The following is a 26464-nucleotide window of genomic DNA, read 5'->3' as shown; positions in this document are numbered from 1 at the left end:
AACACCCAATTTACCAGAATCAAAAATTGGCTCATAGCTTCTTTCTTCTGCACTTACCTTCCTGGAAAAACACAGTGCTGGAGGTGAGATTAAGAGCCAGTTGCCACAAGCCAAACGGTTTCAAAGAAAACAACGAGCCAAGCGAGAAGCCATATTAATTACCTTCAGCAGATCTAGTTTCAAATGTAGTTCCCCTTGAGTAGAAGAACAGAGGGCCCCAATAACAATGCTCATATATTCTTCATAGTTGATGACTGATAGCTGCTCCAAGATGCTGAGAGTAGCACTCCTGTAGCATTCGTCGTCCAAAAATATCTTGATGTATGGCACCATCCCATAGTCCTTTAAAACAACTGGGACAAATAAAGTATCATTTGCTACTTTAACTATCCTTACTTGTAGTTTTCAGAAGCAAATTTTCAGTGTTGGTGTGCAGTGCTACATTTCTATAAAAAACAGCAGGAGAGGCAAGGAGAACAGCTAGCTAAGCCAAAGGTCAAAAACTGAAGGGAACAAGAACAACTGGGGATACAAAGACTCTTGATGACCATGTTTTCTAATCAGAGATGACAGCTTCCCAATATAGGAAAAAGACTCCTAATTAGTTTTAAGCTTAAACATTTTTTCAGTTTTTGAAGGGGACTGTATGATATGGTAGTTTGTGGCAATACTACTGTGTGATGCTGCAAATGTGATGATTCTGGGATTCGACAGTGAATTAACTGAGTGGATTACAGTATTCAAAAGGTTCTTTTACTCCCGTATTATTACATTCCGCAGGATTTCTCATACACACACATCTCTCAAGTGTGCCAATACCAAATGCAGGAGCATAAATCAGTGTCTGCTTGATTGTGTCAAGATTTCTAATAGTAGATACCATAGAAGATAACCCAACTAACAGACAATCCATAAAAGTCAAACACACAATTTTTTTTCCACTGCTAACAGCCAAATTTGTTTCCTATGCAAACACTTTAGGGGTATTCACACAGATAAGGTGACCAGGGCAACTACTGCGGAAAGGCTCATTATGAACATGTGAATGTCTTCGTAACATTTCTTCCTGGTATAATATAGTCATCCCTACACTTGAAGGTTTTCTTCTCCACTTCTGAGTGACGCACAAAGTCAGAAAATTTGCTGGTGCTTCTTAAGACGCACCTCAGTTACTTATCAACAAGTATCACAGAGATAAAAGTCATGTATCATTTCTTACCAGTGTTCCTCACAGACCCAACAGTAAGGGCAGCCACCATCTTCAGCATCACTGCATTTAATTCCTTCTCAGTGCCTTCTTCCAGACCAGGCACTTGGGTTCCAGCTGTTCATGTATTAAAAACAACAATACAATTTATACAAGGCACGTGGCTACCTTCAGCTAAAACGCCACAAAATGAAAAAAGGAAAACAATTCTCCAGCAAATTCTAGTTCTCTCTTAAATACTGTTAACAGGCTACTTGAAACCTAAAGTGAGCAAAAAAAATACAGACAGGCCACTTTCTAGTGATTAGGGTCTAGCTTGGGATCGAGAAACACAAGTCTGATTCTATGTTCTGCAACACAGATCTCTTGCATGACTATAGGCAGGATCTGTAATAGCTGTGCCTCCATTTCCATCTGTAAAACTGATATGGAGTTATCAGCTTAGCGATACCTAGTGAAGGTACATACAAATAAAAGAACATTAAAGATTGTGAGGTGCAAAATGGTAAAATATTTTATCAACAGAGTATGTAAATGCCTAAACTAAAAGTGCAGAGCAGAAACCTCACACGTGTTCACAGGCAAACATTTCTAGGATCACACAGTATAAGGTAGGTTATTTTCAGATCTAAGATCTTGAAATTTGCAGAATAAATTCCTGGAAACCAAGAGAGGAGAATAGTGATCCCTTCAACGATTACATTCCCACCCATTCCTCTTCAACTTTGTGTATAAAGTTACAAATCATCTGGTCATTCAATCACTTACTCCGTACAATTTAGGTCATGAAGTGATCTAATGCAGTGAAATTTATACAAAGGCAGAAGACAGCTCTACACACCAGCCAACTGATAACCAGAAGGTAAGTTTTCAATAACCATCATATTTATCTTGACAGTATTTATTTAAGTACTCTAGTACAAAACTCTAAGTACTCTGGTATCAAAAACGCAAACAGAAGTTTCCTCGCAGGTAACGGATGTCATATTTATTCTGCTCCTTGGAATAAACATATATAAATCATACAATTATACCTGTTACATCAAAAGTTATATCTAACACTTTGAGAATGTGTTTGGGTCACTCCGCCTTTACTAACTGACCATTATTCTGAAATTCAGAGGCATTTCCTGCTTGATACAGCACATACACTTCTTTCACAGATTTAGCTTTCTTTAAAATAGCAGTTAAAGAAAAAAAAAAACCCCAAACACTTAAGTATGTGAGCCTGTACCGCAATTCAGCTGTATCCCACAGTTACCACATCAGGACTATTACCTTCCTGTTTTCAGAATAGGAAATAACTACATCAGATAACAATGGGTAGCGGTAACTGTGGGTAACAGTTGGCCAAAATTCCAGAAATTGCCTTCCATTGTCAGCCCCTAGGAATAAGTATTATTTTCAGAGAGAATAAGCTCTGCAGAAAATTGACCACAGAGTATATCTGAAGTAAGAGTTCTGTCTCTTTCTTCCTCTACTTTGAAGTCAGGCACCCAGAGAACCACAAACGGAGGTCAGTTTAGAAATGTGAGCTGAATAGCACCCTCCAGAGTAATTTGTAGTGGTGAAGAACAGCCCATGAACTGTTCAGGAAAGTTAGCAGAATGATAAAGAGTTAAGATTTCAGAGGGGACTCAGTCTGGCATAATAAAAACATCCCACGAATTTAAACCTAGGCCAGGTTGCTTCCAGGTAAATTCTATCTACTCAGTATGTAAAACTTATAAATTGATTGCTCATTCCTTCCTATTAATCTGTCTGCCTTAACGGTCACCATCAATGCCATAAGCTGTACCTGATTTCCTCAGGATTTTGGCTTGCTTTCTCAGAAGCGCCAGCAGTAGGCCTAAGAGACCAGAGTCACGGAATATGTCAGTGAATAGCAGGTCCTTCTTGGTCATGCTGAGAAGGCACCGGAGAGCTGTTAAGGTGCAGAATGGCACTACGTTTTCCTTCACCAAATACTGGATCTTCTTCAAAATTTCATGGGGGATGTAGGACAGGTCTAGCACCACTGACTCCACCAGCTTGAAGAAGTGAACCTGGACCATGTGAGGTTTGAAGTGGATGATGTCAGTAAACTGGTTGATAGGTTGTAGTGTCCACTCCAGGAGAAAGAAGTTCACGGCATCCCAGGCCCATATGGTACCAATTGCTGCTAAGATTCTCCCACAGAGGTGCTCATCATTACTTTTCTGGAAAACAGACTGCAGCACCTGAAAAGCCTGGAGGTTTTTCACTGTCATTCCTGTGAGATAAAGGCACATAAGATTTTTTTTTTTTTTACAGCAATGCTATTTAAGACTCACTGCAGGCGCCATAACTATAAAGTTAAATCGTATCTAAGAGTGTGAATATGGGTCACAGACCCAAGGAATGTGACTGGGAGGCACGTCCTCAACCTGGGATCAGATCCTACAGCTGGCACGGTCAGTTCTCTCTGATGTCGGCAATGTTTAGGCTCCTGCAGTGCTAAGCACATAGACCTTCCTCCATTTTAGATACATAATGCATAGGGATTCATTCTTCTGTGACTAGCCTACATAGCCACATGTATATAATGTACCAGAAGACCGTCGCGGTTCAAAATCAAAGTGCGGTAATTGCGGGTGTGCAATATTGCCAGAAACTTTCAGTTCAGTTTTTCCACAGGTTGTTAGGCAAGTCAGCATGTCCAGAATCTCTTCCAGATAGAGGTCTCCTTCATTTTCCTGCAACCCTTCACATCTAGAAACAAAGGTTGAGACAGTCATAGGATCATGCCTCAGTAATACAAACTTTTTCAATACACTACTATGTACTGAGCACACAAGAGCTACTCATACAACTCCCCATATCCAATTTATCTTGCTGTCTTTTTCTTATTTCTATGACTTGTTTAATCATCCTACAAACAGTAACTCCACACTGTGGTGCCACATTCTAGAATAGAACAAAAATCACAAAACTGAAAAAGAAAACTGAAGCAACAATGTAAGTCTTCTGAAGAAAAGGGGAGTATAGTTTTGAATTCAGTCCAATTACATGTACATTGAAAAAAAAGAATAATTCTCTCAAAAAGAGAGTTTTGGTGGGTAAAAAATTAAATTTTGATGAGAGGTCAGAAAATTAAAACAGACCTTTCGCATGCTTTTTCTGATCCAGGCCAAGATTACACTTCCAAAGAAAAAGTAGATATATATTTGGTAAAGGTAACGGATCTGCCAGATGAGGTAACTAACGGAAAAATCTCAGCCTTTGAGAAGGCAAAAAATACTGTTTAGCCTGAGCTTTGTGAATCAGACATTATGATAGCGTATCAATGTCTCTTCTGGGCAATGAAATCATTTGAGCTGTAACCTAAATTTGTCATAGTTTAGACTGAGAGTCTCAAATGTCAGAGACAGATACTTATCATGCTGTCCTATTCTGTGCTGCTTAGAGGGAGTTAATTCTTAAGAAAAATGGCAGTATCTGGGTTAGTGGCAGAGCAATAGGCTGACACTAGAAGTTAGGGGAATCTCTCAGAAGGGAAAAGAAAAAAAAAAAAAGCCCACATTTTGTTTTTTTCAAGCCAACCAAGAAAAAACAGGGCCAGGGCAAATGTTAGTGTCTGTTTTCAGCAGGGAAGAACCAGACTAGCAGGATTATCTTTACCTGAAGAACAAATTCCAAGCAACAGAGCAGAGGAAACCTACTCATAAAAAAGAATTCAGGAAAGAAGTTCTCTTTCTCTCCCCTTGCCAGCATATGCTGGGAAGGGAGACAAATCTGAAGCCCTGAAAATTGGCATGCTATTTCTCTCCAGCCTAATTATATCATTTAAAAAGGAAGGAGGCATTCATAGCCCTTACTGATACAACTCAGCTGTTTATGCCCTTACATGGATACAACTTCATCAGAAATAATCACCTCTCAGCACAGTTTACTTCTGAGGAAAAGAGACAAATTATGGTGTCTAAAGAAAGGATTGACAGGAAAAAAAAAATCCAAATAAATAAACCAGAGACAAACCCTTTTTCTGGCTGTAGGTCAATAATTTTGTACAGTCCAAAAATCATCACAAATAATACTCACCTATGGACATCTTTGGATTCGTGATCCAAATTACAATTGTCTAAATCCAAATTACTAGGTAACTCCCACAGGCTAAGCTACTAATCAAGAACTAATATTCTAGCAAGAGTTGGAGAGAAAGTACAAGAAAAGGCAAAGCTGTAATGGAAACAACAATGGATCAAGAAGATTTGGAAATGCTCTCCTCATATGATATTAAATAAGTCTGAACAAAGCTGCTGAGTACTTCTGGGGAAATGGTATAAGGCACAGTTCCGACGCAACAAACTCAGAGCCTGATTAGACAATGCAAATGACAGCGGAAATAAAAGATGCTACTCTGTACTTTTGATTTGGATAACTAGTGAGGTTTTGTCCTGTTATGTTCACATTCACTTCAGTTCTGAAGATATAAGATAAAAATAAACAACACCCAAGCTTATTTATTTTCAATTTGTGCAACAGAGATCTGCTTTCTCTCCCTAGCTGACTGCTTTCCTGCATTAAGAGTTCACTTAACTGAAATGAGAGTGAAGTGTCTCTGGCCTTGATCCCTCCTAATGCTAATAATTGATGAAGAGCTGTTGTCCTGCAATCGGTAAGCCCCCACCCTACCTCTAGACTAACTTCTCCTAAAGCTAATTTCACTTGCAGTTTCAGGAGGAGAAGTGATGCACTGCTTCCTCTCCTGAAATAGCAAAGGTGGTTTGTAATTCCAGGGTCGTTATTACTGGCTTTGCATCCACACAGAATTACCTAAAGTGTTCTACATTTTAAAACAGACCATCACACCTTCTGAAAATGAAGTTTTACTATCCTCTAGAAACCCACTAAAAACCTCCATACTTGCCTGAGTAAAATTTTTAGCAGGAGTTGGTAGCCATCATTATTCTCAAACTCTGTTAATAAAGCTGATGATATGGGATAGGAGTCTTTCACAAAACACAAGATGATACTAACAGCTTCACACATGTCATGAGCAGGTAGGGCATCAGCCAGTTTAAACAGATTCTGAATAGCTATTTTAATGCAGTCCACAGCTGTGGAAAAAAAAAAAGTTATAGCAGGTATTTAAGGACTGATAGTCAAAGAAGTGCCAAGTTACTAGTAAAAATGGAACAATTTCCCAATAAAATAGAGACAGTTAACTCTTTTTCTAGAGAGAAAAGGCAGGAGAAGATAGAAAAATCACATTCAGAGGCTACACGAAGAACATTTCTTTTTTTTTAAAGCAGGCATACATTTCTTTGCTTAACCTCCAAAAGCTGATTCAGTCTCAATAAATGTCTCACCCAACCAACAAAACTGATACACAGTGAATCTGGCTGTCTTAGTACAAAGTAAGTGGAGGCCAAAATATTTAATTGTCTTGTACTAAGTCAATCGCACGTTCTATGCAGCGTTCACAGATCAATTCTTTGTTCAATAAGGCATGTGTAATGCGATATATATTTTGCTCTGAGCAATGAAATCTAGTCTCTCCTCTAACCTGGTGGCCAGTCCTTCCAGCAGAACTTCCAAATTCCTAAACAACTTACTGCGCTCAGTCTTTCAATCTCACCCAGGAAACCAAATTAACAAAAAACAAAGAAAAACAACAAAAAATTATAACGATGCTTTTCCCTGTAAGAAACTGAGACTAGTGACCTTTACAACTCTTAGTAACAAGAAAATTGCTTACTCTAATAAAGCCTAGGAAAAAATGAGGGTATCACTCAGAACCAATCATGACATCGTCCCAAAAGATACAAGGCTGAAGGCATCACCAGAGGAACAGTATTTAGTGTTGACGAGCCTTAGACTCACATGCAAGTCACATAATTTAAAAAAAAAAAAAAAAAAAAAAAAGTAATAAATCTTGTGGTTGCCTGCATCAGTGGGACGGGGTGGGACAGGCTCTTGCCTCTGACTTACATTTTTGGGTAGGGAGAGGGGAAAAAAAAAAAAAAATCAGTTTCCAGTTTTCTATCAGCACTAAGTAATGTTCCTATCTAGAAAGCTGAAAGCCCATACTTGGCAGATGACTGACTACCAGATGATATAAGAGTCTCTACCCAGGGAGACTTTGTGAATTCATTCTCAGGGAAAATATGGGGAAATGAAAAGCCAAATTACTAAATCAAACCTTGTAAGTACACAATGCTGTTTTTGGTCTGAGCCTTTGAAATTGTTCGCAGCACATGGCCTGTGGGTTCTTTCCATGAAGGACTACACTGGTCCCAGAGGGAAGCTGTTGCTATAATTAATGACTGAAGTTTATCAGCTGCCAGAAGTTCCTCCACACCTTGTTCCTCTTTGTATATATTACGCATTATCTGAAAAATAAACACACATCAGCTGCAATACACACACCTGCAAGTATCTGAGAGAGGTATAAAAATCCCCAAACTGACCATAGCTGTACACACCCACCAGAAACCAAAGTAGCACAAAACTATAGGCAAGGTCACTACGCAGCTCACAGGGGACTGTAGCACCATAGTATCAAAGCCCTCCCAAACACCTACACATAGGAACAAGTGAATAAAAACTGGATGCTGAAAATCAGGTTTAACTGAAGAACAAAAATCAAATCATAGTTTGTTCCATCCATCATCAGTTTTGGCTAAGTTTAATTGGGGGGGGGATCACAATTTGATACTGACACCTGGGGAAGGATGGAGTGAAACAAACAAGTAAAACTACCATTAGGATATTCTAAATGGATTTTTTTTCCAATTTACAAAGTCATGCTATTTTGTTTAACAACAAAATGAAAGTTATAGCAGTGTCATCTTAGATTGGTTCAAATGTCACCAAAGAAAGGATTAAATTTAGGGACTGAAAAGCATTTAACAAGTATTAAGGAGGATGGCAAAATAAAACAGTCACTAGCTCCAATCCAAAGTCTGAGTGGACATCTGAGCGCTCAGGGCAAAGAAACACCCCAAGGAGCATCTCACCTGAACAAGCATCTCCTGAGTTTGAGTGTCATCCTCACTTGTCTCTCCATCATCACTGCCTTTCTTCAGAGGAAAAGTAAAGAAAAGGTACAGGCATTGCATCAGAGCGGCTGGAAGGCCAGATCCAATGATGTTCCACAGAGTCCTCTAAGTAAGGAAAATCAAAATCAGCCCTTCCAGAAACTGAATGCACTTTCCTTGTGTTTCTACACACTGGGTGCAGTCATACCACATGAACCAGCTACTTAAGCATTTTATTCTTATAACTGCTGTAGAGCACACAAGCATGGCAACCACGTACCAGAACTGTACAAAAGCATTTGGGGGAAGCAAGCACACTGACAGTGTGTCGCCAGCTGTTCCCAGGACTTCCTGCCCCAGCTGAACTTGAGCTTTGACAGAGTTACTTAGTATGTCCTGCAATAGAAGGCCTGCAGGAGATTAAGCATCTGATCTGCAAACTAACTAGCAGCTAACTAGTAGTAAGCCCTAGAGCAGACAGTGCCTTCTTTATCATTAGTTCACTGGGCAGCCATAGTTATAGAGGCTTGCTATGTTAAAAGCACAAGGTCTTTGTTCCATCCTTGACACAGCATAGCGTTAATTAGCTATAATGCCTTTATATTTGTAATCAATTGAGTAACTGAACAAACACTTCTAATCACAGCTTTTATAAATGAAAAAAACATTCTTTCCATAGGCCTTGGCTTTCCTCTTGGGACTTGGTTTCTTTCCATCTTCACCACGGCCCTGTAAAACTTACAGAGAAGAGGAAACCTCACAGTGTGCTTGCTTGGCAGGCAATAATCACAGCAACAACAAAATCAGCAGCAAACTAAACAGAAGAGTGAGGCTTGTGACATAGTTTTGTGTAGGCTGTGCTACAAAAAATGGCAACGTATTTTAGATCTGCGATTATCACAAACCTCACCAAGAACCTCATGCTGTGACTACCAATGCATAATTTTATAGAGCTCTTTCTTGGGACACAGATCATGCCCATTAACAGCTGACGGTAAGATTTTATTTTCATCTATCCTAGTAAGACGGACACAAACTGTTCAGCTCAATGCTGGGGACAACTGCACCCCCTCTACACCACCAGCAGGCTGTATTGCCGATGCCAGTCAGCATTCAGGGCTGCTGTACATGTAGGATTTATTAAATGCCTTGCAGTGCTTCAAAATAAGAGGCTATCAAGATGAAGAATCTAACCACAGTGCTATCAGACAGACAGATATCCTTGCTTAGTCATCTCCTTGATACATAAGCTGAAGTAACAAAGAAAGGCTGGAGCAGGGATATGTTTTGCAGAAAATCAGAGGAATACTAGAAAAAAACAGCTGCCTATGATCAAAACAAAAGTGCATCTGACAGAGCACTACCCCCGTCTTTTTCAAAAGCCTGGACTGTAAACCTAGTGGGATGCCCTCTATCTGACTGCATGCCCTGAGTATGCTGATGTTCAAAGTACTGGGTACAGCACGTACATTATGAGACACAGATGTTCCACTGCTGGGGTGGCTGCTCAGCTTCTCAGAACTAAAAAGGAGAAAATAAAACCAAACCAAAAAGCCTTTGTAGTCACTTCTCTTACCAAGTCAGTCTGTGAGAGGAGATGCACCAATTTCAGGAGCACATGGCCACCTTCCACTTCCCTTTTCTGTTGCAGCAATTGCTCCAAGGCTAACCGAGCTTCCTCTGTTATCACAAAAACATTAAACTTTAATTCCTTAATGAAAGATGAAAATACTTCACTGATCCTTTCTTAACAGATCTGACAAACTGAACAAAACTACAGTAACAGAAGCCCACTGATATGAATGGAAGGACTTAAAAGGATCTTGACCCAGCACCAGGCTCAGGCCAGTTAATATAAACTAAAAATGTTTCACAAACTTAAAAGCTTCACCAGAAACACCAGCTAAATTCATCAATTCTGCCAGCTGACCAACACAAAGAGCATATGACAGCCAACAGGAAAGCTACGTGTGACTAGCAGTACTTTTCCCATTAATAAAGTTTCTCAGAATAGTAAGTGTAACGTGCTATTTTACTGCATTTCTCCAGTATTCTACATTTCCATCTGCAAAGGTTCCAAAACCATGGTCAACGTGGCATGCACACAAGGCCAGATTTTCAGTGCAATTCTCAAATACCAATGCTAGTTCACACCAACTAAAAGATCCCAGTTGCAACATTTGGCATTTTTTGTTTCCCCTTTATTTCCCTCATGCTAAGTGTGTAATGTAACATGGATGACAGCTGAACAACAGCACAGCCCCAGAATAAGCACATAGTGGATGTGGCACGTGATCATTACCTGCAGGCTTGCCATTAAGGCTCCTCTTAATCTCTTTTGTCAGAAGTTTGGAAACTTCGCTGGCTAATAGCTGAATGTTGGGAAATACAATTACTCCAGCTGATTCTTCCCAGGCCTGAAACGCAAGCAGGAGCAACTGTTTAAATGTTTTTGATACAGCATGTCTTTGGTGTATTGAGAAGTACTAATACATGTAAATAAATAAACAGAAAGTTAATATATCCCTCCAAAATTCCCTCCCTGAACCAGTACCGTCTAGCAGTGTTTGTCAGACAGGCAGGAGCCTAACACCACAGACAGAGGAGTCAACTTGGAACTACCTTTTCAATAATATAGTGCACCTGCTAGAGAACATTGACATATTTTCCCCAATGCATACAACCAAAACAGTGTAAAAGCATGTCATAGCCAGTGCACCACAATTATTTGTATGAAAAAAGCATGCTAGTCACTTGCCAAATACAACGTGCACACTCTATACCCCGAAGAGGTTACATCTGCAGTTGTCTAGGAGTTTTCCAATAAAAGTATTTTCTTCTTCAAAAACTGGTCTCCCAAAACTGAAGCTCATCATCAGCAAAAATGGAGTTTTCAGTTAAGTAGAAATAAAATTTAAAAATGTATTTTCCGTGTTCAGCAAGTCATTGCACAGTCTCAGCTACTTAGAGACTGAAACGGGACTGAACTGCAGCACTCCTGAAGCACTGCAACAGATCTGTCACAAAGCAGCCACAATAATACAGGACTACAGCTCCCAGGAAGTACTTCACTGTCAAAGCTCTCTTGAAACGGAACTATTTCTTTCAGGTCAACAAGTTGATTTGACCTGCTGGAATAAAATAAAATAAATAAAATCACAGGACAAAGCCAAAATCCCTTGGATATTTTTTAAAGCATGTCTAAGTTTTCTGTCTTTAAATTCTACTCTTATTTAGGATGAAAGTAAGGGCCAGAAAACCCGGAATTTCTTGCAGGACAGAAATAACCTTTGTTACAAACTAAGGAAATGAAACAAAGCATGGAAGAGGAGCTGAATAACAGCAATACCCTAGCCCTGAAGGCACTAGATATGCTTTCACAGCAATAATATGAGTTGATCAACCCATCTGTCTATGAGATTAAGAACTATGTATGCTGCAATACCAGGAGTGACACTCCTGCCTGGCTAACGACTTACAAACCAGCTTAAATCATAACTATAGTTCAGTTCCATTATAGAAAAAGAAGCACTTCTGAAACGTTTAGAAATCCTGGGCTGGTAAATTTCATACTTTCAACATTTTCTACACTATAATAAGCACCCCTAAACAGGAAGGTATTCTCCTAGATGTATAGCTAATAAAGGAAAATAATATTTGTTTATAAATTACTTGTTCAAGAATGGACAAGCAAGTCAATGCGGAACCAACAACAGGAACAACAAGAAGACTTGATCTGTGGTTCCCTGCTCTGAATCTGACAAAAAGAACCCCTACTAAAGGTTTCTTTGCCCAGACTTCTAAAAACAGTTTAATCTCAAAAGTACTTTAAAAAAAAAAAAATCCAGTAGACTAATGCTATCACATCCAGTTAGCCTCTGCAAGTCAGGTACCATTACTTTTATACAGAACATCCAACATCACAGACACTAGAATACTACTTAGCAACAGTGCTGCAGTCACGTCCAAGGATCAGGATGGGACCCCTTTTTCCCCAGCAACCTTAAGTTTCTTTGCAACGGTTTCCTCCTTCAACAAGCTCAATCCAGAAAAAAAAAAGGTGTAAGAGCCAGATGATGAAAGGAAGGTAACAAAAATAAGGCAATTACTCTCTTAAAATAATCTGGAGCAGACATCCCGTTAATATTGGCTGCTAAGAAATCAGTGCAACTCTGAGAAGCTCTTCTACAAGCATATTTCATTCTGTACCTTTGCTTTCAATTACTTGTTTGTTCTCTGCTCTGAAGGCTGCTCACGGACAAGCTATTTTTTCCCCCCACAAAGTGCCAGTCCTTTTGCCACACCTGCAATCAGGCAAGCAGAGAATAGCTAAAGCAATCAGGACAGCGCCTTCTCTTGGCTTCATTAGATGCAGAGTGCACTGCACTGACTTTTCTGAAAGTGTGTGCAACTACATTTATTTTGCCTACAAAAGAGTGAAATGCAATTGCCCGGTATTCATATCAGTTCATTTTTAATACACAGTATTAAAAAGAAAACAAGATAACTTTTTCAGATTTCAATGAAAAATGATCTTCAGAGAACCTCAGTCACAGCCACAAGGTCCCCTGGTCACTCCATATCTGATGTAGAAAGCAAGAAAAGACCTGTAAGGATTGGCTAGGAAAATACAACAACAAGAAATCCACAGCCACTTAAGGATAGACCATGTCTGTCATTGTGTTACATCCTTTCCGGAAGAAAATGGGAATAGATCTCTGTCACTTTTCCCTGAAAACAGTAGCTCTGAACACTTCAGAGGATACTGGTGACACTCAGATGTCCGCCAACAGAAAGCAATTCAGACTGTAAAAGTTCAGACCACATCCAGCAGAGAGCAGCAATCACAGCTTCACAGCAGTGCTACCTTTGTGCAAAAACCTAGCCAATCGACCTCACTACAGACCAGGCTTCTACTGTTTCAGTTTACAGTCTTATGGTTTAACTTCATGTGGGTCAGACACTAACATCTAGAATATGCACTCCACTAAAGACAGTCCCAAATCTGTTTCATATTCATCTTTGAGCCCACACAAAGTCTGCATCTGGAAGAAGATCAATCTGACTCTATTCCAGGATGTCTGCCTTTAAGGGGAACTCAAAAAATGCCAGCCTGATCTGATTTTTTCCCTCCTCTTAAACTTAGCAGTTTCTAGATGTTTAAGATTCTGCTGCGAGCTCCCTCTCTGCTGCTAACATCTGTCCTTCCTGCTTAGGGGGAACAAGCAGGCAGCAAATCAGGGGAACTCCCAACAGTTTTACACAGAGCACTATGTCAGAAGAGCTAGATGGAATTACAGACCCTGTTGCAGTGTTGAGGGGGATGACGTATTTCCCTCTGAGGCCCTGAGGTCCTTCATGGAGATAGGCTAGCTCAAAAGCCAACCACATGAAATAACATTCAGATGCTTTTGTCATTCTGAGGCACCAAGGGGAAAGCTACAGAGGTCACAATAAAATGACTCCTAGCCTGGGCCTGAATCACAAGCAGATGGCTAATATCTTCCTCCTACACCTTTTCCTCCTGTATCCAGAAACATCAGTGAGTCATGAGCCCCCCACACCCCAACTGTGCCCCTGGTTAGTGCCTTCTCCCTCCAGCCAGAGTAAAAGCCAAAGCACTCTAAGACAAAAAGACAGAGATGCACTGGCACCTGAGTGATCAAACAAGGAAAGGAAAAGCCAGGAATGAAAATCCTCCATGGAGGAAGAGGACTTCTGCAGAGGCCCCAGTTAAACAGGAAGAGAAGGGGTCAGCCCGCATAGCTTTACAGCAGGTACAATTTGAATTGAGATGTGTTTTCCCAGGCCAGATCAGGGACTTAGAACAAAGCAGGAAGCTCTTACATGAGGGAAGGGAGTAAATGTCTTATGGGGAAGGATATGATGACTCAAAGCGAAAGGGCCAGATCCTCCACAATGTACTTCTAAATCTATGAGGCAAGGCCAAAATGCTCTAGCTATACATCTGAATCTAAATGCCTACCCAGCAGTGCAGTTCCTTCCTTTCCGATTCATCTCAGAAAAGGCGAGGGAGAGAATCCGTCTCCAAACGTTCCAAACGTTAAGTCAATGAGAAATTTGCATCTCCATTTTCAGTACATTCTGAAGTCATACTATCTTTTAGGAAGTTAAAATTCCCTATTTGTGAGCATTAGCACAATTCAGGAAATCATTTTCCACAAATCTGAATGTGTGTGAAGTTTAGCTCTACAGAAGAGAAATATATGATGGGTTTGCATATGTAAAAAATAGTCAGTGCCTTTGTGACACTCAGTCTCCTGGGGAATAGCTGCCTTTCTATCTGGATGTACTAAACTTTATTTTTCTTCAAGTGTGATTGAGCATAAATACACGATTTCTTGCTTCACTGTCTCTAAACTCTAAGTTCATAAGACTTCTAGATTTTTGCAGATTTCTTCACCTTTGTTCAGCAGCAACAGCTTCCTCAGTCCTTTGAAGGTTTTGCTTTGACAAAATGACTTTCCCATAGAAGACATTCTCCTTATTCATACGTAGTTAATGATCATCAAATTCAAAGTTATTCTACATAACCTTACTTAGCAAAGACCTACTTACTTCATGTTCATCATAGGGCAGTTAAAGACTAAATTGTGTGAAACAGCTGCAACAGAACTCAAACATTAAGATCTGAGAATTTCATTTCCATTTAAAATTTGAAGCAGGAAAACCCCAAGAGAAGAATTTCACAAGAAACCCACAGTACATTGCTCACAGAAGAGGGGGGCAGTTTGGAGAAACTATCTTCTACAGCAAAGCTATTTTCTTTGGGGTGAATCTATACCCTCAAAGGATTAAGGATGTGTATTCCCTATGCAGCTCAGAGGAAGACTGGGGTTCTGAAAACTTGGTTCTAAGAAAGGAGTAACAGATGTCTCCTGCTCTGAGCAAAAGGGCTACATTTCCTGACAAAGAATAGCAGTGAGAAGAACTGTAGTATTTGCAGCAAGCTATTTAAAAAGTGGATTCATGGAATAAGAAGGTGCCTCTCTACTGAGAACTGTAATGGTATTAGTGATCTGATCTAACTTTGAAGAGCAGTCTTTGAAGACTGAGGAAGAGATGTTGCCCTCTGCAAAGCCAGGATTTTTGTGAGCTGAGAAAGTGGTGGTAAGCTCTGAAAAGCCAAGTCTGTCTCAGAATTTGTAGTGCGATAGGCAAGGAAAGAGAGAGATTTTTTTTTTCCAGTAATACAGGCACCGAGGCAGAAAGCAACACCCCTTCTGTCCAAATATGGGCTTTGGTTCAGGAGGGGCACAATTCTATGCAAACAAATTCAGAAGCAAAGGGGAAGCAGTAAATATAGAAGCTTTTTTTCAGTCATTATATAAAATGTCTTTAGGGCATCTTGGATTAAGTGAGAAGGCCGCTTCTGGTCTGAGACTCCGGGCTATGCATTGCTTTTTCAGACTGTTCTGTTCATTTTGTCTGCACTGCCTTTTGCCAAGGCAAGCCTGTGCTCAAATACTACAAAGCCTTTGCTGCAGGTGGCACCAGGTCCTACCCACTCAATCTGTACTTAATCTGTTTGTATTACACGGACACCAAAGGGAGACTTCTCCCATTGACTGGCCCTGGCATCTACAGCCATTTCATAGCCCTACTCTGCACCAAGACTTGCAGACTTCACAGGTTCATGCTTCATCCACCTGAGTGAAACGTTCTTTACTCTCTAGACATTATTTCTTCTTTACTATCATGAACACCAAAGATTTCATAGCACTGAGGACAGTGATTTCCCCGCACAAACATTTCAAAATGAGCGTCCCAGTGTTCCCACAAAGATGAAACGATCATGTCATTAACAACTTCCCCTTCCCCACCTCCCACTAAACTCTTTTTAGAAAATGGCTCCAATAGGTGACTGAACTCAGACCCATCTGTTCCCCACCTAAGAACAGTGAACACTCACACGTACAGATGGTTGAAATGTGCCATCACTAAAACATGGTCTCACCAAAAAGAAGCTTTTATTTTCTTTCTGAAAGACTCACATAGTGAGAGAGCATAAAAACACAGATCCAAATTCCACAGCCCATATACATCCTGACTAATTCAGGAGAAAAATCATTCTTTTGCACTAGGACATGGCATTTAAATATAAGCCAGGTTTTCTGCTCCTCTCACTGGGCTCTCACACTACTACCCTCTGCCATTGTGCAGAGCTCCCTGCACTTTTCACACACTTGAGCAAGTACTAGCAACACTCAAGGCTCCCACTCGTGGAAAGATTCTCCCAGGACCACCTTTCAATGTGTCCATCTCACAAATCTTTGGCTCATGGGAGGTCTAGGGAATCAAATAGGTGGGGCAGCCTGTTAACTACTAGTCCCAGCTGTGTCCCTGACCCATGGTACGACCTTCCTCTTCTCATGCCACAGTTTTCCCATCTATAACAGAACTTCTCTCAAGCACTAAAATTAGACATCAGCAATGTCATTATCCCCAGAATTCCACCCAGAGACTGGCAGGTGTGCCTGCATTTCCCTTACCTGGCTGCTTGCCACAACCACATTATCCCAGGTTGAAACTGTGCCAAGTAATAAGAGATGACACACACATGGAGTAACCTCTTCACATGGCACTGACATTGAAACCTACCTGTTTCATCAGCATATTCCTTGACTCCCAGAGTAGAATTTAGCCATTCCCATAAATAAAGCAGGGCTCTTGCATATACTTTTGTCATGCTAACATAACAAGTTAGTTAGATCAAAGGAGGACAAGAAACTGCATTTCCCCAGCCTCCCAAAGGAATAAAAGGGCATATCTCCTAGACACAGAGATCACGCACCAATTAACATCGCTGGCCATTAGGGTGGCCACACGATGCCTACCACAGAAATTCAAGCATGTCCTCAGCATCCATACCGAAGGCAATAAGGAGAACAAACCTTTAAAAAGAGGGGAAGAAAGTCCAGCAGCCTTCTCTTTTGCTCTTCTGGGATGAGAAATGGAGCTGCCTGTTCATACTCCACAAACTGTCTTGCTAAAATCTCCCACTGGAGGGTATGGCTCTGGGGCAGCTTGTCCTCGCTTCCAGCAGCCTGTCCTGGCACTTCTGCTTCACCTCCTTCATTAGAGCTTTGCTCTTGCTGTTGTGCTTCGCCAGGCGAATCCTCGAGCTGCCGCGTGAGCTCTGCTGCTTTGTCCATGCTGAAATCAGACTTCAAGTTAAAAAACACTGCATTATTTACTGGTAGCATCACCCCGCACCATCTCATTGTCCCATGAAACAAGGCACTGACAGCCTTGAGCATTGGAGCTGGGGAGTTTAGAAGCATGGAAATGCTGGCAGCTACTATTTCTTCCTCTGCTTCTAATAGCTAAGCACTCCGCTCCTGGACAAGAGCATTGCTACCCTTACAATCACATGAAGGAGCTCTCTCCCGTGAGATGTGCCTGCATATGCTACACAACTCATCTGGGCTTCAGCAGGACAAACTGGTAAAGCAGGTAGGAAATTTGGGTTGCAGCCCCAACTTTACCACTGAGACAGATACTCTCTCTATACTTCGGTCTCCCCCACTGTAAAACAGAAATTATAACTATGACCATCATTAGATTTGCAACAGAACAGCACTACTGAAGAGACAGGTTACACGTTTTGTTGATTATGGATGCTGAACTAAGCTGTGTGTCTCTGGCACAAGGGACCTGGAGCAGGGAGGAAGCGCTGGCTGGAATGAAAGCAGTGAGGACAAACCCAGGATTCCACCTGGGTGAGCTGGCCCAGATAGGTAGCAACACTCAGCTCTTCTGTCCTGCAGATGTACAGCTCTGTTCAAAAGGTAGGTACTTTCTCTACATTACCTGTTTCATTGACTCTGTAAACTGAGCTGGATATGCCTTTGTGAAGGACCAAGGTGCTTTTAGGAGCCTGATTTCTGTCAATATCAAACTCGCTATGGGACCATCTTGTACTATAGATAGAGGAATCCTTCTGGTATCCTCATTTCCACCCCACGTCTTCTCATCTGCTTCTCAGTCCTGAATTCACAGTCTTCTGGAAGGTCACTGACTCAGTTCCATACTCACAGCAACTCTACTCCTCTGCCATAGCCAGCCCTCTGTGACCTCACCCTGCTACTCACAGCCTACGTAATCACAACACTTGTATCAGTAGAAATCGAGCTTCTCCAGTTTCCCGGTCTCCAACAAAATCAGCCACACGGTGATTAGTGTCTAGGACACTGTCTGACTACTCAGAATTCAGGGATATGACATGCAGAAACTATCACAGCATAGACAGACAGCTGGGATAGTGTCACCAAGCTGAACACAGCTCACTGCTTTACTTGACCAATTTATTGTCTTCTAAGAACCTAGAAGAACCTTCAACACATCACTACACTTTGCTCAAAACACAAAAGCAACAGTATACCTCCATTTCTAGGAAACAGATTCTTTCTCTACAGTGACTCTTCGCTTACTGTTTTAGTGTATCAGTAAAAATGCTGAAAAGCAGTGTAATTCAGAAACTATTGAGTCAGTCCTCCTACACCAATACACATATACCTCCCTTCAAAAGCAAACAAAAAAACAAGAGAAAAAAAAAGACCATTATGAGGCAGGTTGGGGAATTACAAGCTAACAATAGTACTACCTTTGGGATTCTCTGCCTTCACCATCCATCAGCTATGCAGCTTGCTTACTGCTAGCACTCTGCCCATTACAAGCCAGATGAACAGTTTCACTTCCACACTCAGGCAGCTGACACCACCTTGTCACTGTGCACCAGAACACTTGTGGTAAACAGATGGTCCCAGCAGACATCTACCCTGGATGTGAATGCTGATACTCCACACACCAGTAGATGGGAACTTACTCTATCATAGCCCATACTCCACTCCTCATTCGGAGATGAAGAACTAGGAGATTTTGATCAGGCTGTAGGAGTGCCAATCTGGAACTCCCTACCTCAAAAACACTTTGGGTTTTGCTGCTGTTGTTTTAACAGATAATTGAGGAAAACGACAAAGCCCCGTGGGCAGAAAAAGTATGATGACCGTGCCTGCATAGAGTAAACAGGAAGACTCTGTTCCTCATGACTGTGTGGGAGGGACACTTGTCATATGTTATATTTAGCCCTGGTACCACTTGAATCATCACCAAGCTGTACGTTGTGCTCAGAAAGCCTGGGTAATATTTTATCGGAGTCATTGAGAGCATAGTTCAGAGTCACTCTTTTTTAAGGAGGCTGTTGTCACAACCCAAATGGCATATTCCTGCTCCCAAGGAAACCCTCTCACCTTGGAAGCTACTCTGTTAAGCCTAAATCAGTGCCATCAGGAAGAGCATAAAATATCAGTATTTTGTCCATGTTATGACCTGACTTGTAAAATACCTGTTTTAACAAGTAACCCACACTCCTACCCAGTCCCTAGATTCAGCTTGATCATTTGTGTAAGATTCTCAAAATCCTTTGCAGAAGCAGACGTTTTACAGATGGGGAAACTGAGGCACAGAGAGATTAACAGAAGTGTTTACAGTTATCTCAGAAAGCCAGCAACTGAGCAATCAATGATACTGCTTGAAGACGGGCAAATGTGTTTATCAATTTTGTCGTCTTCTATGCATAATTTACTTAGTAGGCCTTTCTTGCTGGTTGCACAGCTAAGGTACAGCAAGACTGGTCACTCAACAAATTCTCAGGCTATGAAGCTATGTAATGAGAGATTACAGACAGTATTCTCCTATCTTCCCCTCTCCAAAGAAACTATTAAACCCAGGTATACACATACACACAAAAATTCATTAATGCAGACTTACTTGTAATAGACTATGTAATCTTCATTTTCCTTTCATGTATGTCTGGAGATTTTCATGTGCACTCAAAGTTCTTACAATTTGTTTCATTATTTACTCCAACAGTCTGGACTACACGAGGCATATTAGACTAAATATCAAACCCCAAACTTTAGTCTGTTCTCTGCATTTGCACTATCTGCTTTAAATATTCCTTCGCCAAATGGCCTTTTCTTGGGTCTACAGTTTCACTTGGGCTTCTAACTCCTTTGTACTTTCTATTCCTCGTGGAGGATAACTACTCTCCTGAACCAATCAGCACACCCAGACCCAAGATTTGAGATTTCAGTATTAAGGATAGCTTATATATTTTTAAAATGTTTAATCTGTTGGCTCCCTATCGCACTCCACCACTTGTCCTGATCTGCAGGGTAAATTAAGAGCTTGTTTCAGTTTTGGTAAGTTATAAATATCAGAATGATATAAAGAGTAAAGTCTAAGTAACAAATATTTTAAAAGACATATTAGTGAAAATACATCAAATAAATCGAATGCTATCATTCGGAAAGTGCTATCAGTTAACAAAGAGGAAGCAGAACTCACTCATGTATTTTCCCTTTTGTTCTAAATGAAGTCTGTCTGAAATCACACTGCCATGTGGCTGGGCCTTTTCAGACTGATAAGACAAAAGGGAAGGAAGGCCTGACCAAAGCTGACAGGAGCATAGGCAGAGTGCTGATACTAAAAGCTTACTGGCTGAACAAGCATAGATTTTTTTTTTAATGGCTCATTTTTAATCAAGACTTAATTGTATTTACCTAGGATTAACTCCTCCAGCAGTCCAAAGACTGATCCCATCCATTCCTGCTAAAAAATCCCAATTTGTACCAAGATCAGTAAATTAATTTGTATGTTAAAATTGTTTGTTATTAGGGGGGAGTCTCACAGCAAGATGGTTGACTGAAACACAATGAAGTCTGACAGCAAATTTCACATGTTGGTCCTCTTTCTACAGTAAGTATCTGGAAAAAAATGGTAATCTAAACCCCAACACTCTGATAACTGTCAGAAACACACAGTTCACAGCATGCCAAAATTCATTGGGCGATGCCTCTTTGTACCTCCATCCCCTCCTTGGCAGCCAGACTAAGCCAGTTCTCTAAATAGTCATGCCAATCAATCATTTTAAAGGAGAAAAGCAACCAGGACTCCACTACCTCCCAAGCAAAGCTGTCCAATGCCATAACAGATACAAGCAGTGGAAGCGAGCTCCCTCTGCTTTTCTTACGTTATTTACACCTTCTGGTCCTATGCTTAATGATCAAACTTAAGATAGTATTTCATGAAGCAAACCTAAAAAAACACCAAAAAGATTTACACTTTGACATCATACTATTTATCTTCCCAAATATAAGGACTGCAATGAATTACAAAAAAGCTACAAAATTCAACTCCCTACTTATTCTTGCCAGGTCTATTTGACTGTAAATTCTTTGGGGAAGGGACTGTCTCTTCCCAAGTTCTGGCAGAGCACTCTGTACAACAGTGGCCTAACCTGGTTGGTACCCTGAACCAAGCACTGACAAAGTATGAATAGCAGGGGAGTTTTAAAACACTTGTCAGCTTAGAGAGGGTTGAGTACTGTTTGAAGAACAAATCTCAGTTCAGTAAGACGTAACTTGTTTTTTCAGAAATGTAACTACCCGGTTACAGCTTGTTACAAGGAGGTATGACACCATCACTACCAAAGGAGCTGCATTAATTTACAGTAGGGCTTAATTTGTTCAAGCATATTTTCATTTTGAGTAAATCCCAGTTGGACAAGGCTTCTCTGCAAGAGAAACCTGGCAAATCATTAATTTAGTCTCAAACACTGAACTGCATTTCTCTTTACTTTTGTTTGAAGAGCTTTTCCATGCAATCCAAAAGTGGTGATAAAACTGAATCACCCTCTCTCTCATGTACCAATTTTCATTTTGTCCGTTTCAAAAAGTAGCTTCTAAATATCTAACTGGGAACAGTTTCTGCTTTACTTACACTGCATGTGCCCCTGCTGCAGCTGAGAAACACAGATATCGGACTTGTTTTTGAGGTATGAAACAATGCCCAGCTCAAAAGCAAACATAGAATGCATCTGGCTAGCCGCAGACAATATAATTGTAACAAATAACCTCAAAGGAACAAGACCAATGGCAATTCCGATCATCCCAAAACAAAAGCTTATGAGACAGCGGCATGCAGTTAAACCAAATCAAACAAATCGCCACTAGCAGCAGCAACAGCTATACCCCTCACACCTGCAATTCTATCATCATCTCCAAAATAAAGGATCCAGGCAAACCCCTGCTCCTTTTTCCTCTTTATGCCACAGTTTGGGACGACCTTTCACTGAAATCTTTGTTGTTTGAAAATGATCCTGTCACAAGAAAACAACTGCAGGATAATACTGCAGCTTCCTTGAACAATTCAACAGTTTCTTCCTTTTGCTTTCATACCTGTGTGCCTAGATTCAGCAGCTCCCGTTGCAGGCAATAACCACGTGCAGAGAAATTGGCTTTACTGCTTCTGTCCTACTAGGCATCTTGGTGCACCCAGCAGCTCCCACTCTGCTCTTTAAACTTTCCACTGTGAATCACTTGATGAGCTGCTGTACTTATTTCCTGAGGAAAGCAGAAGTGGAGAAGAGCAAATGAACCATACGTTCAGGACCTGCTAAGCACACAAAGCAACTCAGAGCAATTCAACTGTTGCATGAAGCTGGTGGGCAGGGCATGCCTCTCCCTGGGTCAAGAGTAACTAAGTAGATTCCCCCATATCATATCACAAAGATGCCCTTTTTTTAAAAAAAAAAATTTAAAGTGTACAAAACTACCAAAGGAATTCACCACTGCAAAGCTCATGCTCTCTGTACAGTCAGTCCACACAGAACAGGCAACAGCTGAAGTACCTTCCCCAAATGCAGTGCCCTTGAACTAAACACATGCAAACGCTGAGGTGAATGTTGAGTCCTTGGCCTCCCTACTGAAATAGCTGAGACAACTGCTCAGGGATCAAGAGGCAGACAAGCACGGTATGTCAACTAAGGGGTCAGGGAAAGACTACTTCCCAGTTGTCTGTTCGCTTTTTTGTTCTTTCTAATGACACATGTCCGAAAGGCTTTATGATTGGTTTTGAAGGGGTTTAAACATTTCTAGACAGGAAATTCAGCTGTTTCCTAAACTGCTTCTCCCAGAGAATTTTACGGTGACCTTGAGAATTGGTGGGACTATGGCATTACGGTGACTGAAACCTGAAGGGATTCTATTCTAAATGTTTAAAGCCATCTGTTTTCTGTTAACATTTACTCAACTCCAATGCCTGAAAAAGCATTCAGGAGAAAAAAATAACCATTCCTTCCAGCTAAACTAGAGCAGTATTCAGACTGGCTGCTCCTCATGCTTCCATAGCTAAAAGCAGCAAGTCTCCAAGGGATGGAATTCACTGTTGTACTGAGTTAGGTTAAGAGAAAGACAGGAAAGTGATTACCTATACACCACAGGGACCTTTCTCAATGCAGCACACAACACTCTCAGGGGATTGTTCTTATTTCTGACTGTGAAAATATATTTACCAAAAGGAAAATCAATGATAAAGGCAGCAGTAAAATCACAGGCTCAGTTTATCCTTATACAGATTATACTAGGAATTATGCAGCTCTAACTTTGGAACAAACAGAAATACATCTCTTAGATCCTGAGGAAAATATGCTACTCCAGGCTGTACAGACAGCAGCCTCAGGTTGACCAGGATTTGGAAAGCATTAGCTAAACTAAGTATATCTGCACAGTGCTTTCCAAGCAGACACAAGCTCACCCTCCGAGCCAACCACACATGGAGTAGCTCCAGTAAACGTGCCACTGAGCCCACTCGAAGGAGCCCAGCCGAGAGCCTCGCTTTTGGCTGAGCTCAGTGCTGCACCAGCGTGGCTGCAAGACCTCTGGGCACATGCAGAGGAAGCTCACGTTACCTGCAAAAGGCTGTGCCAACATATCTACTACTTTTCTGCCTTAGGCTGTTCAAATATTAGCTGACACTTTCCCAGGCTCAATCTAGCCAAAACCACAGTGGTGGGATGTATGACAAAAGCACAGAGACACAGAAGAGCATATCAGTACCATTCCAGAGAGAACATCATTGTTTTCCCTTTCCTAGCTCAAAAACAAGCCTGAACGTTACCACTGCTGCTCCATTTCCCCTTTTTAGTGTCAGTTTAAAACCACAAAACAGAAGGTCATTTGCAGCAGCCCCTCCATGCTGTCTGATCAGAGAAGTTTATTTCCCAGGAGCCTTCTATCCAGGTGGAGCCCCCCCGCACCACATGCTGTCGGGACAAGTCACACAGTTGCTAGCAGACTTCTCACTCATGCTGCAGACTAAGCAACACTTTTCTTTTTCATTCTGCATTAACTACTGATGGGTCTGAAAGTCCAAAGCTTTACCCCTCCTTCCACTTCATCTCCGCTTCACTGAAGCAAAACAGCTGCAACCAAATTACCTGTAGTAAAAATAACACAAGGGGTAAAGACAAGCTAATAGCTAATGCAGTAGGAGGCTGTGCTACCACTCCTTTTGTCAGTTTGGGCCATTTATTTAATAGCCCTTTGCACCACATCTCCACCTACAGAAATGGGGAGAACAATCCTGCCTTTCTTTAGTCCTTTTTTTCTCCCCAGTCTCACAGATAAAAGCATGTCTCCTACACCCTTACATGTGCATCTATACACAGGGCACCCAGGTCAAAGGGACCCTGCTCTTGGTTGAGATTTCTAGGAAATATGCTAGTAACCTCCTGGATGCAGGAGCTGGCTCTACCAACACAGACCAGAAACTGCATTCTAAGTAGATCCTGCATGGTCCAGTGAAGACAAGACTTCCTGCCGAAGCTACTGTACCCAAAGCACCCCAGACACTCACAGACGATATCACATCTGACTTCAGGGCCATTCAGCCTTCATCAACAGATGGAGCCCCACGCTTCAACTACAAGGCAGGTACAAGGATTGAAATGAGCAATCTTGACCTTCCGCCCTGCTCTAATCCCTGGTACTCCTGTTACATACTGTTATATTCCTGTTATAACTAGTGCATAACACGTAGTCACTATTGGGCTGAACACAGTGTATGCAGAGAGCTGCCAGCTCTAAGTCAGTGTTAACAGCCACGCCTGGAAAGAGAGGACTAGCACTGAAGCTCTGTAGCCATTTCCATTGCTTCTAGTTTCTCAGAGCAGTTTTGACACTGTCCATCTGATCTGACCCAGAATTAGTACACTTTTGGAGATGGACAGCAAAAGGGGCTTTCCTTTTCAAGAAGTTCTACATATCCCTCCCAGCACTGTCAAGAAAGTCACTCCAGATAACCCCACACACATACAAGCACCAAAGCTTGTATAATCCAGCATGGCCACACTTCACCAAACTAGCTTTGAAGGTTTCCTCAAGCTGTTCACCACACCTGAATGCAGGCCTTTCACAGTTACGTAAAGACAGCAAAGAACTCTAGTAACCAACACAACTAGAAAAAAAAAAAACACTCACAAAAGCAATTTCTCCCTGGCTCATCCTAGCACATCTAGCTCCTTCCTCCCAGGCTCAGACACCTTAGCAATCACGCTAAGCAACACTGGGCTGCCTGAGGCTAGGAGCTGGAGATAACCACAAGGTCCATCTGTCTTACAGGCTCAAATAATGTGCTTTATATCCATTTTAATTAAGCTTCTGTCTCTTGTCACTCCAACTTCTACATACAAGTGGAAAAACTTGTTTCATGCCTTTACAGTAATATCGCCCACACTGTGGCATCTTAGGTATCTTAGTGGTCCAGGACAGGTAGAAGCCATGGCACTTCTCCAGCTTGAGGCTTTCAACCACTGCCGTTTTTTCCTGAAACCCAACAACTTGCAGTACATTTCAGTTTCATTAAATTCATCAAGTGGGATGACTAGCTATACCCAGAGCAAATATGTCCTCTGGCACTTGCTGCACAGCTGCCGTTGCCCAGGAGGCTTATCCTGCAGCTGAACTGCAAACACAGATGGGATTGAAGTTCACGAAGAGGAGGCTGTATTCGTTCCTCCAGCAAGTCTCTTTCCCTGCAGACACAGGAAAGAAAATACAGCTGTCATTGCCCAGACAATACATTTTGCAATGCACATCCATAATCTTTGGTCTAGAAAAGAAAAAAGCCAGGTAAACATGTCCCACTCAGCATTGCAAAGTATCCAAAAGTTGAGCCAGCTGCATTTTTTCCACTCCTGACTTTTCCTGCTACAATCCACCTATTTTTTCTCTCAAAAAGAAGAACTGGACATTGAATGACTTTTCATTTATTTAACAGAACAAAGGGAAGTTGTTTTGTTTCAATTCCCCCCCCCCCTTTCAATGGCAGAAGTGATAGTGAGACTTGATAGGCAACACAAAAATTTAAACCATCTGCTTCGCTATCATTT

At 41.3% G+C, this 26464-nt stretch overlaps 1 protein-coding gene across 1 annotated transcript in view; it reads right to left on the bottom strand.

Moving 5' to 3' along the window:
• The window catches only part of WDFY4 (WDFY family member 4), a 152105-nt gene extending 126006 nt beyond the window's left edge, over positions 1–26099 (bottom strand). Inside the window, exons 1-12 of the mRNA XM_026110249.2 lie at positions 25967–26099; positions 22473–22637; positions 17124–17396; positions 10511–10625; positions 9785–9888; positions 8188–8334; positions 7371–7560; positions 6096–6285; positions 3777–3937; positions 3006–3458; positions 1220–1324; positions 163–353 (exon numbers count right to left, since the gene is read on the bottom strand). Of these exons, the coding sequence (XP_025966034.2) occupies positions 163–353; positions 1220–1324; positions 3006–3458; positions 3777–3937; positions 6096–6285; positions 7371–7560; positions 8188–8334; positions 9785–9888; positions 10511–10625; positions 17124–17384 (1917 nt within the window). The 5' untranslated portion in view covers positions 17385–17396; positions 22473–22637; positions 25967–26099. The remainder of the gene's footprint in view (positions 1–162; positions 354–1219; positions 1325–3005; positions 3459–3776; positions 3938–6095; positions 6286–7370; positions 7561–8187; positions 8335–9784; positions 9889–10510; positions 10626–17123; positions 17397–22472; positions 22638–25966) is intronic.
• Positions 26100–26464: the final 365 nt, after the last annotated feature.

The sequence above is a fragment of the Dromaius novaehollandiae genome, chromosome 6, assembly GCF_036370855.1.
Source record: "Dromaius novaehollandiae isolate bDroNov1 chromosome 6, bDroNov1.hap1, whole genome shotgun sequence".
Lineage (NCBI taxonomy): Eukaryota > Metazoa > Chordata > Aves > Casuariiformes > Dromaiidae > Dromaius > Dromaius novaehollandiae.
Note: the sequence above shows the minus strand (reverse complement) of the source record. Positions and strands in the feature narration are given on the sequence as shown.